The sequence below is a fragment of the Mya arenaria genome, chromosome 4 (genome assembly GCF_026914265.1).
Source record: "Mya arenaria isolate MELC-2E11 chromosome 4, ASM2691426v1".
Classification (NCBI taxonomy): Eukaryota; Metazoa; Mollusca; class Bivalvia; order Myida; family Myidae; genus Mya; species Mya arenaria.
The window spans coordinates 36,513,752-36,526,541 of record NC_069125.1 but is presented as its reverse complement, the minus strand read 5'-3'; the positions used below and the strand labels follow the sequence as shown (position 1 = coordinate 36,526,541).

Below are 12,790 nucleotides of genomic sequence, written 5' to 3'. Positions count from 1 at the left end.
TATTGACCGAAAGCCGTTTCACTATCGACCGTAAGACGAAACACTATTGACCGAAAGCCGTTTCACTATCGACCGTAAGACGAAACACTACTGACCGAAAGCCGTTTCACTATCGACCGTAAGACGAAACACTATTGACCGAAAGCCGTTTCACTATCGACCGTAAGACGAAACACTACTGACCGAAAGCCGTTTCACTATCGACCGTAAGACGAAACACTATTGACCGAAAGCCGTTTCACTATCGACCGTAAGACGAAACACTATTGACCGAAAGCCGCGACTCATCGACGATAAGCCGTGGTACTATCGACCGAAAGCAGTGACACTATTGACTGAAAGCCGTGACAATATCGACCAAATGCCGTTTTAGAGGACATTCCGAAACCGTGTTCTGCGCATGACAAGACATTGATAGTGTTAGCCCTTCAGTATGTGCTATGTAAATGTGAACAGTTTGTACCAGGTTGTAACTGGTGTTTACAATCAAAACGCCGTATTAGGTATTGTATTTATAGAGTCAGCACATTCCAAAAAAAGCAAAATGTATGGTGTGGTCCTCACACTGTGCCTTCCTAAATTCGCACCTGAAATTAAGAAAAAATCAGTTTAATAAAGGTTAATGTGTCATTTTGATTGATTTATTCATTGACGTCAACTTTCGTCAGAATATAACTAAAATAAATGAGTATAAATTGAACGAAATAACACAACTAACTTTTATAAGGTACACTTATGCCGAAGAGACACCGAACGAAGCACGAACAGCGGGCAAACACGACGTTCATTTGAAGTTAAAACAAAGGTGTTAACGATACTAGTTTGAATGTCAAGACAAATTGATTGATGTATTCGAACGGATGTATTCCTTCAGTAATTTTATTTGTTTGTTCATAGCGACTCTTTCAATACATTGAGTTATTGAAGAGGCATAGCGGAAGCAAGAAAAGAGAATTAATCAGTTTTTTTTATATTTATGTTTCTTATAAATATTCTTTCTCCGTAAATTATCTATGCAGTCAAGATGGAAAAAATAAAACGCTTTGAGTTAAATGGCTTCCGAAACCGTGTGATAACCTGATTTACCAAACAAAATAACCGTGCTGATCTTCTTTTCTGACTTTCGGAAGCAATAAGCAACCCCTTGCCCTAGTTCAAAAATGGCCGATAACTGTCAAAATCAATTTCTACAGTGACTCCCAAACAAGAAAAAATCTTTTGGACCATAAAAGTCAGTAAAAAGAATGAAATGTGCACTTTTTGTGTGTAGAGACAAAGTACCGTCAACAAAGATAAAGGGTAGATAACTGTGTTCTTGAGTCCATTTGATGTTGCTTCGAAACTGAAATGCATATTTTGTCTGATGTAAAATATTTGAAACATTATTAGTTTTTTTTCAAACTTATTTACAGATTTCCATGATATCCATTTTAAAGAGCCAAAATAATTAACAAAAACGTATACACATTTTTTTTATATTTGAACTTACATGTTCAGGTACCAGTTATTATTTGAGGCGCATATAGGAGTAATTTCGGAGCCACATTCCATTTGTATATTCTGTAAACATGATGTCGAGTCCGTCGTTGGCATAACAGCTGACGTAGTAGTGGCAGGTGTTGTTGTAGTTGTTGTTTCGTTACAATGTCCTTCATACTCGAGGCTAAGGAATGGATGATTACAATGCGCCTTTGCAAAGAAACATCTGCAAAATATGTTAATTATGAGTACGGGTTATTTGAACATTTTTAGATAATTCAGTGCTGTTGTTTATACAATCATGTATGAATCTTTTCAGTATAGCTGAATGCAAATATCTTTATATTTCTTTATATTTTATCACAAAACTTAAAGTTTATATTCACGGCCAACTAGTATTTGACATCGAGCAAATTGTTAACGACGAGGAGATCATTCATTCGTTTCATTGGACTGTTTTGCTCCTATGTTTTTATGACGTTATATAATAATGTACCTTTAAATAACCACACTATTGTAGTTATTTCTAATAATATACATGTACCCATACATTTAAATGTCACCACATTGTTATGTATTTAAACATTCACTAAACATTTTCCAACATCAAAATATTTCCATGATAAGTCCTTTGACTTATAAACCATATATAAGAAACTAAAATATATTTGATGATTTTTCCATACTATAATCTGCAAAGGAACTGGTTCGTGTAAGGGATACGATATCGAAGAAATGAATTACAGAATGAATTGCGGGATTTATGTCATTATCGGGGTTATGAACGCAGTTGGGCTGGTTAAAATGTGCGGAGTCCGATAATGACATCAATCACGCAATTCATTACTTATATTTACGCGAATAGTTCATAACTTCATTCAAATATTGTTAAAAACATACTTAGTTTCATTTAAGAAAACCTTACATTAATCATTTCTCAATAGAACGACCCGACTGTAAACAGAAACCGTTTATCAAATGACGTCACAATAAATGAGTACTTCCCGATAACTGTTTGGTTTTTGTTCATAAAAGAAATTAAAATGACTTATTTTCAATAATTTTATTAAAAATAAATATGCCAACATAAAGTATGTAATCGAGTTTGTAGGAGATATGTATACGAATTATATAAATTAACTCTTATTATACTATTTGCTCACTTGTTAAGATATGTAATGCCGTTGCTGCCGCACACTCGATGGTCTTGTAAATCTAAGTATTTAATGAAACAGTTGAGCGCCATCACGTGGTTGCACTGCTGTTTGTCGTAGGTACTGATGGATTGTTCAATACAAACGTAGGGGTGGACATGGCATTGTAGTTCTACATCAGGATTGTCGAGAAGAAATGAGTGGCATGCTGTTGATGAAAAAAATGCCACTTAGCTTGTGTCCTATATTTGCCAAATAAACTGACTGGATTTCCAGTAAAATGAAATGTCTTGTTCACGTAAAATCTTAAATCAAAGATACATACCTATCAAATAATTATCCATGGTAAACCTACATAAATTCAACATGTGTTTGTCAAACATTATGTCCCCCCCCCCCCCCCCTGAGCGCCATGTTGTCTGGATTATTTGGACAATTGAATGAAATATGGTCATTGACATCGGATGCCTTTAAGGCAGTTTTAAGATTATGACCATTGAAAGTGTGAGGATAGTAAGTACAGTTTTTAATCATGTTCAGATGATGATTGATATTTGCAGATAAAAATGTATCCACTTAGCAGCAGGGAATAAGTAAACATGACGAAATATTAATAATAAATATGAGTTATGACCATGACCTTTGACTCTATGACCTGCCCTCAAAATTGAGGAATCATCAACTGGTCACCCAAAACCTAAATGTCAAATTTGAGGGCCATGGGTGCAGGTATTGTCAAGTTATCACACAGACAAGCTTTTTGCGAAGACTTCTTAAATCAATATGGGTCATCTACTAGTCAGGCCCAGCCTCCAAGTCAAGTTTGAGGGACATGTGTGCAGGCATTGTTGAGTTATCACTCGGACAACCTTTTATCATTCACGGGCACTGTGACCTTGATCTCTTGCCCGATGACCCCCAAAATCAATAGGGTCATTCTACTGGTCAGGCCCAACATCCAAGTCAAGTTTAAGGGCCATGGTTGCAGGCATTGTCGAGTTATCACTCAGACAACCTTTTATCATTCAAGGTCATTGTGACCTTTACCTTTGACCCAATGACCCCCAAAATCAATAGGGTCCTCTACTCGTCAGGTCCAGTCTCCATGTCAAGTTTGACGACCATGGGTTTAAGCATTGTTGAGTTAATTCTCGGACAAGCCTTAATATCCTTTAAAAAAATAAAGGTCACTGTGACCTTGACCTTTGACTTGATGACCCTTTATAACCAATAGGTGTCATCTACTAGTCAGGCCCAACCTTCATGTCAGGTTTGACGACATACGTCCAGGAATTGTTGAGTTATCACTAGGACAAGCTTTGGTCTACCGACGGACCGACCGACCGACATGTGCAAAGCAATATACCCCTGTTCTTCGAAGGGGGGCATGATAATAATCATGGATAAATTAACTTGTTATGTTTCCACAGTATTCGCTTTTAGAATATTTTTATCGTGTACGTGACGTGAATTAAAATTGCCACACACACAAATTTGTTATGGGTCTACTTTTCAAACATATCAAAGTTAAAGAAAACCATAAATCTGATCTTGATAAACAACATTCTATACGAATGTTTTACACAGGGAAACACAAATGTTATCATATAATCACAAATACATACAATATAAATGTACACAACGTATCGTAGTAGGAACTATAGTCGTGATAAACCTTTTGTTTTTGACATCCATGAAACAAAGCAAGGCTACATGTTACGTCATATATACTGCTGAAGTTATTCAAACTGTAACAAAGCAGGAACTTTTTCTTTCAAGCAGGGTATGCATTTATTTTTAAAAAACACACTAAAATAATTACCGTTTTTTATTCAGTTTTAAATTGTCTGCCTTATTTTAGTACTATCTAATTGCAAAGAAGGCTAACAACTATCTTCCTCGTCTCCACACTGAGAGTTTCATGACTGAAAAATGTTTGAAGAATTGTACGTGTAATCTACTAGTCAGGCCCAACCTTCATGTCAAGTTTGACGACCATACGTCCAGGAATTGTTGAACAATGCGCAAATTTCACAGATTTGCGAGTTTTCGTACACAGTTCAAAAGGGAGGACAATTTACAATATATGTTGTTTTGATTCGGAAATTGATAAATCTTGTTCGATTTTGCTAACCTCTACTATAAATTGGAAGGAAGGAAAGAAAATTTTAATATTTATTTTGATGTTGTTTTTTTATTCTCCGTTTTGAATGCTTGACATTGCCAGTCATCAAAACTAGACTTTTTGATGAACAAGCCCGAATTCTAATACTATTGCTAGGCAACTTATTTTGAACAAGCCCTGCTATATCAAAATCAGACTTTGAGCAAGCCCAAAAGACATGTTATCAGTGCAGGTCTTGCGGGCTTGTGCTTATTTAGATCACTGCATTACGACTTGAGGTGAGATAAGTATTTTAAATTTATATGAAAAATCAATACTAATTTCTCACCTGCATAATATTCCAGAACAAGTAAAAATATCGATAGCCACATTGTTAAAAATATTTTGATACGAACATAAATGATGAGTCCTTGCTTTAATACTTTTGTTATATATAAACACTGCGTTCAATTTGGTCTTTAGATAAGGAACTTAAGGAAACATCGTGACGGAACACCTATCTTGTCCGCATTCCATTTTTGTAAATTTGTAATGTCTGCAGCTGACGAATTATTTCCTATTGTCGTAAAAACGTTCCATAAGAGCAATTATCCCGGTCCCTCACAGGATTTAAAAAACGTGATGCCTGGTACTTGTTGTTGTTTTATTAGCAAAGGAAAATAAACTTCTGGACTTTTATTTTCATCTGAATCTCCTAGTTGTTCATTTGCACGCTAGCTTCATTCTCCTTCATCTTGTATGTCTACAATCATGCAAGGGTTATCCAACGTGCTTAATTCAGTACGTCTGTTGGCTGTAAAGTGTTTTAAGTTTAACTAAAATCATTTTACAAATTAATGGATGGTGAGATATGGAAATAATGATACTTGCATGAAAATCTTTAACCATCATTTCTTCGAACAAGGACAAATTTAAATAAATTATTCAAAGAATGACCAAAATGATTCGACAGTGAAACATGTTTTAAGTTTGAATCAAACACATTGAGTAGTTAACAAGATATGAACTAAATGACACTTTAACGCTGTCTCTGGCAATATGTGTATCGAGTTTCATTTGAATATCTTGAACGGTTTTAAGTTATGATCAATGTTTACTTTTTTTGTACTACGGCGATGACACCATGCCTAGCATAAAACCAAGGCCCTTTTCTTCGAAAAACGAGATGAGCTTCTATAGTTAATTTTATAAAACCATTTAATCATCACATTTATAATTGTTTAAACAAATACATGATTTGCAGAAATTGCCAGCGAGGGCAGAAATCTCATTGTTCAATATCACAGGACGAAATCCCATGACAAAAACTGAGAAAAAACAAGACTGTACGTGCATGTGTTATTCAGCTGACTTTACAAACTATGGCACTAAGTATTCGAACAACAATGTTAATCAATGAAAGATAAAGCTTAAAATGTAAATGTCCACTAGCATGTTAGTCAATGTGTCTGGGTTATACATAGTATTTCACTTCATTAAAAATATTTTATTCTAAAACATATCTTTTTGGGGGTTTATGATTTCTGTTCATTTGTGTTAAAGAATTAAATAATTCATTGTGTTTCATTATTTAACCCTGTACTCAAATATGCGCTCTGCACAAAACCATTGAACTTTACCAGAAAAATTTGTAATGACTAAGACTTTAAGGTTGTTTGCCGAATATTTACATCTAGTAAATAATATCCTTAACTTCTTGCTATTGGAACGAAAAAAATAGTTTTCAATCGCAAACTCATGTTGAAATAAGCATAACACTTTAGTTTTTCTGAACTTCTAACATCTGTATACCATTGATGTAAGTTAGAACTTTTAACAACAGCTTCTATCTGTAAATTCGTGACATGTTCACAAATAAGTAAGTGTTCAATTGTTACGAAATTCGCAATTAACATATTTCATATAAAAGAGCTGATACATAAGAGACTCGGAATATATTTGACCTTAAACAAGTACTTAATAATTTGTATTTGCCCAGAATCTTTCCAATTCGCCATATGCTACATGATTTTAATACGCCGTATTAAATGTAACACATTAAATTAAACAGTTGAGAATTCAAATAATTAGTTCGGTTTAGTTTCCACTGGTTTGTTAATTAAGTGAAACTGATATACGTAGTTAAACAAAATTTATCAATATAGCTTATAGACACAGTTTTGAACTATATTCAGGGATTATGACCAAACTATTGTATTATTTCCTTTAGATTAAGGTCAAAAACCACAGCCGAATATGTAACCATGTATCTCAACTTACTTGGTATAATTTCACTAATACAGAATAGCTTAGCTTATTGAAAATATGTTTTACAAATGAACAATCGAATTGTACCCCATGTAGTTAATTTAAACAAGAATAAATTCACTAATACAGCAATAACTCATTTCGTAACTTTTAGGTTGTACCCAAAGCACTCTTAAACAGCGTAATGTTTACAACTAAGAAATCGTATTGAAACAGGGCCAAGGTTTAATGAAATAAATATGCATATTTAAAGAACACATGTTTAAGCAAAATAAGACCACGCTCACTCTAATCCAACCAATCGGCATTCGCTATTTCATTGCTCAATTTCTCATATACACGTTGTATAATCAGTAGTATATATACAACTCCTAAAACACGATTTCTTCGAGGCAAAATGGATCACATTTGATGAACAGTTAAGCATGAAACTATATTCATAGGCCAAGAAAAATAATCTGTAATCTATCAGGCACCTATTTCTAAAACGTCTTTCATGGTTTAATTATAATAATTGAATATACTTTAAAAGCATTTTTTGGTTGTAGGTATCTGTTTCGTCTCAATGAAACCTTAATACTGTAAACAACGGGTATATAAGATACAGAGCAATGAAACACGAACCAGGGCCAGTTGCAAATTGGTTATATTGATCGTGGTGAAATCCGTCTAAAATGTAATATAATAAGTATAATGACACAAGTATAGTTATCTAAACCCTTACTCAAGCCGTTTACACCAAAACATTTACCTTCACCAGGTAGGGGTCGGGGCATTGGTGTATGTATACTGCGGTGTATCTTCCGGTGTACAAATATCAAGTAAACTTTATCCCCAAAAGTGGATTTTTGTAAAGCCATACCAAATCACTTTTCTGGTTAGCTTTATTCAAACATCTGAAATCTTTAAAAGCGTTATTGAGATAAAAACGTCAAAACATGAACCCTTTTGATGTAAAAGACAAAATTACAGATACTTTTCATGTTGAACTCAATATCAATTACATTAATGCAGAAAATAATATTCAATTTAGTTGTTCGACCACCCGTTTAAAAACCATTCCGTCCTTGGACTCTTAACGGAATTCCGATATGGCAATTCCAGTTATGACAAATAGGTTAAAATCGTTGCCTTGCAATGTGTACAGTAAACATTAATTCTCTAACCATAGAAAATTCGTGATTGAGCCAAACCAAAATACGCATTGTCTGCGGTATGCAAAGTTGAATGGTATTTGGATTTCATGGGTCTTTAGATTGAAGAACAAGAACCAAACCTCCTCGCTTTAGTTCACGTGGTCCAAGTCGGATAGACACCTCGTGAACGTATCTATGACAAATATACCCTCGTGCGCTCGGGTATATATATCATAGATACGTCCACTCATTGTCTATCCTATACTCAACCTGAAAATAAGGATGGGATGGGCGGGAAGGATGATCAAATTTATATCTTAACTTTCAGACATTTCAAAATACCTTCTTATGTCACCAAATACAAAACCTCGAGTGACGAAAACAGAATAATTTTCCCCATCTACCCAACAAAAACACGAGGAAATCATGTTACTAGTGTCCCGCCAAAATAATCGACCTAAATACTTAAGTACTATGGGTACTTGAACCAATCCCCTGAAATCAATAAAGTTTATATTTTTCAAAACCTGAATAATTGTATTCACACCTGACCAACTATTTTATTAAGGTGATCAGGTAAAGGGGAAATTATTGTTACTAGGTTACATTCGTACACGTATTTAAATGCGAGGTTTAAATTCAATACGTTAACTACTTTCTGCATAATACATGAATGTCCTAGTCTTTAACTAGAGCAGTTTTACACTACAGTGAATACAATTATGTACAAATGTTTAACACATGACGCGGAAATAATAACATAAAAAACAGTAGGATTCTTTCATTATTACGTTGGAAACTATAGATTTCTAATCTTTATGCAAGCTATATGAACACACAAAAAGGTTAAACCACCTGACACGTGATGTTTATAATTATATCGATTTTAAGTGAATTTTTTTTAATGATATTTTTATAAAATGTGTACATTGTAAAGTATGTGTATTGACAGTGTACTATGTATAAGCCTAAAATTAACACTTATGCAAGTCTGTTTTCATGTCAATCAGGCAAAGGGAGATAATCACAACAATATACATAACTATCTGTACAAGTTGTCTCCCCCAGAGTATACTTTTGCGAGAGCTGCAGCATTTCAAGGGCCATAATCCATTCATGCATGGTTTTAGAAAGTAAAAAAGCTCTCATGGATATCTAACTAATGCAACACTTTAATTGAGATCAAGGCTGAGGATTATATCGCGTTCACAAGCCATTGTTTACGAATGCAATGACATAAGAACCGACGACAGACACCATACCGTTTGCCAGAAGAAATAATACATAATTCAACACTTTTTTCAAAGCCAAGGGAGAACACAAACTGCACACCCATACAACCTCTTTAACAAAGGCAAGGGAGTGAAAATTGTTAAAAACTACAATCACGGCCTTCGGCCTTTGGTCAGTAGAGCTAAAATGGTATTTAAGTCTGAGTATGTCTTTTGCATTAGATACATTTACGTCGCCGAGAAACAATCAATGGCGGATATATATCATTGGACGTTAGGCGGCGTAATCAGGGTTACGGAAGTACGGAAGTGGCTGAAGTATTCTTTGCTGGTTCAGCCAATGCCGGTACAACAAACTTTAAAAAATCACTGCCTGATACGGTCTCATTCTAAAAGAATGCAACATCAACACATTCTTGTTTCTTTTATGTTTTATGTTGTTTGTTTTATTTCTCCCGGGTCGGGGAAAGGGGACTGTTATGGCCGCCCAATGGTCACTTTAGTAGTGAACAATTTCCGTAAATGCCCAGTCAGTCCGGTGATACCTGAATAACACGGCAGTATCTACACTGGTCCCTCGGTGGCACATGCCTTAGGGCTGTTAAGAGCTAACGTTGAATAATAATTGAACATACATTCATGCTAGCATGAGGTTAAAATTGTTTATTATCAAAGCTTAGAGAGACCATGCACGTCGCGTTGTGACAAGGCAAACTAGGGCGGATAATGTTAGCTTTGTTCAGCTTAAGATTACATCCATAAGTTATATATTCATAAATATTAACGTAGCAAATGAAATTATAACTACGTGTTTGGCCCTTTCGGGTGCATTTTTAAACAGTTGTTGTTAAACATTAATTACAGAAGAAAGATTAAATCCTTACAACATAGCCATTGATGGGTAACAAGACCATGCTGTATCCTCTCATTCACTCTCTTGTTTAAAAGTGAACTTCCCATTTCAGGGGTTTGTTCCGCTCTCGAAAGCACCGGCATTCCTGTTGTAGTTCAGGGTTCTTTAAACGTTTGCTTGAAATGTATTATAAGAGCGACTTTTATTCAATTTTCTAATATTTTTTTTGCCTTCTATTGTTTTATCAATATTATCAAAAGAACATTTAGCTAGATATCATTAGACTAACTTCTTATTAAAAGTTCTTGAGTATCATAATGTAAAACTTTTACAAAAAGGGAAATAACTGTACTATTGATACGCCTTTTGTCGCTAACATTTACCTTCTGTTCGTTTATATCGATACTAAAGCACTCTCAACGTATTTCCCTATTCAGGCGTTATTACTGAAAAAGATATAGAGTTATCTTTATAATATATTAAACCTCATTTTATCCAAATGATTTTTGGATGCGAAACCTCGAATATATTTGTTTTAGGTTATCAATGGAAAGGATGGAATAATACTTCCTCAAGTCCTGTCAATTCTTAAAAATTTGTGACGATAGAGATTTCTCAATAGAGGAGATCACTGCATAAGAGATTGTTAGGAACCATGAGTTCGCGCTCTGCAAATAACAATATTTGACACCGTTTAAGAAGCATTTAATGCACATTCAAGAACTATTTTGCAATAAAATGAACTGTTATAGCCTAATCAAGTTTCATGCTCTCTGAACAATAACATCGAGTTATATTTCGACAAACTAAAAGTATTAACTCAAACCCATGTAATATACTACCCCTTAGCAATCTGTATTGCTGATTTCGAGATTTAAGCAGTGCAATTTTTCGGGACCCAAAATTGATTTGTACGCCCGGGGGTACTGGAGTATGACTAGGTTCGGCTGGCACTGTCTTTTTGGAGGCATACTGTTTCCCAATTAACTACGAACAAAACAGATCATTGTTCAAAGTGCAAGGCAAGTTTGATTACAGAAATTCTGCAATAAACATCAACAGTCGGTAGGCCTTCGGGTGAACAGAACAAACACGTATGTGCGGTGTTGGTCATATTTCATAGTTTGACATTCTTTCGTTTCGCTTTACACAACCATTTTATCACATTTACTCTACAAAAAGATTTGTAGTCTTCGTGCAACATAGCTTTTCCTACTGTTAAGTTTAATTGAAAAACACAACACTTTTTATATTCTGAGGCTATCGCACTATCAGTGTTTCATAAGTAAAACATTTAACTTAAGCAGAATAAAGACCCCTGTCGATTAACAAAATGAGATAACAATCACAGAAGATGTTTCCATTGTTTTCAATTGCACAATTTATAGCGCGACCATATAAACTATTGCTAGAGCATGTGATATCAAAAACTGGAGTATAAGTTTAAACATTTGAAAATCATTCATGACACTTAGGCATTTATATACCCTTATGCCGAAATTCAAATAACGCCCAGGGCTGGTATTCATAAAACAGCCTTTCCTAGCTGAAGTCATTTCCCTTTCATAATTAACTAGCTCACTGGTCGTTTGATATTATAACTTCACAATATCTGAACTACCTTTTTCATTAAATATTAATGTTATTGAGTAAACATTTGTTTTTCTTAAATCACAAAATCACTTTCTTTCAATTTGACTATGGACATTTTTAGAGATCGATAAACTCTAACAAATGGCTTAAGATGTTTAATGAAAATCAGTCCATGTGTACGATACAGGACTATGTTGACCCTTTTAAGTTTTTGTTAAAAGTCAAAATGGAGGAGTAACTTCCATTAAGATTAGAATTCAAGTGTGTGTTTAATTAATGAATCTATTATAAATTGCTTGCACCATACATACACATGCATATTAGATGTAAAGCATAAACCAATTTGTATTTAATTAACTTGAATAACCATACTAAAGTAATACAATCTGTGGTTTTACAGTTTGTGAAACACACAATATATGATAAGTGTAAACAAGATTTTTTTTTGTTCCACCTCTTGTGTGATAAAATGCACTATGTCATTTTGGAAATTAATAGATTTACAGTTGTTTGTCTTCGTGTTGGAACTTGTACGACTTGTACGACTTCTTTGTTAACCGATTTAGGGATTCTGCAGTATATACACATATCTGGGTTGTGTCATTATACAGTTATTATGTTATCACAATTGAATGCTATTATAAATTGAGGATTCTTGCTTGTTTTAAAGGATTGCCAGGTCATCCAGTAGTTAGAGAAAAAGGCATCCTCATGGCCGTTCTCAAAGAAGAAGGTACGCTTGTGGAATAATACTCAAAAAGCTGTATAAATAATCATATTATATGTTAATGTTATTGCAATTTACTATAATTCCTTCCCACTGAGCATATGAGTTCATGCCAGAGTGTTGTATTGTATGTATGGAGCACATAAATAAAATCATTGTTCGCAATTAAATTGCAAAACAAGTAATTGCATGCCAGATTTTATTTAATTATTTTATGTTTGGAGCACATTAAATTAAATTATCT

General features: G+C 34.2%; 1 protein-coding gene across 1 annotated transcript; it reads right to left on the bottom strand.

The window, feature by feature from the left end:
- Positions 1 to 365: 365 nt before the first annotated feature.
- On the bottom strand, positions 366 to 5,191 carry LOC128230090 (uncharacterized). Its single transcript, XM_052942084.1, has 4 exons — positions 5,087 to 5,191; positions 2,643 to 2,841; positions 1,490 to 1,705; positions 366 to 587 (listed from the first exon to the last, which is right to left on the bottom strand). The coding sequence occupies exons 1-4, from the start codon at positions 5,127 to 5,129 to the stop codon at positions 521 to 523; spliced, it is 525 nt and encodes a 174-aa protein (XP_052798044.1). The 5' UTR covers positions 5,130 to 5,191; the 3' UTR covers positions 366 to 520.
- Between the last annotated feature and the right edge of the window lie 7,599 nt (positions 5,192 to 12,790).

Coding starts and splice junctions, on each gene's coding strand:
- LOC128230090 (XM_052942084.1), bottom strand. CDS start 5,129: ATGTGGCTATCGATATTTTTACTTGTTCTGGAATATTATGCAG. Junction 2,842..5,086: donor TGTTCTGGAATATTATGCAG/GTGAGAAATTAG, acceptor TTTCATCAACAG/CATGCCACTCATTTCTTCTC. Junction 588..1,489: donor AATAACTGGTACCTGAACAT/GTAAGTTCAAAT, acceptor TCTTAATTTCAG/GTGCGAATTTAGGAAGGCAC.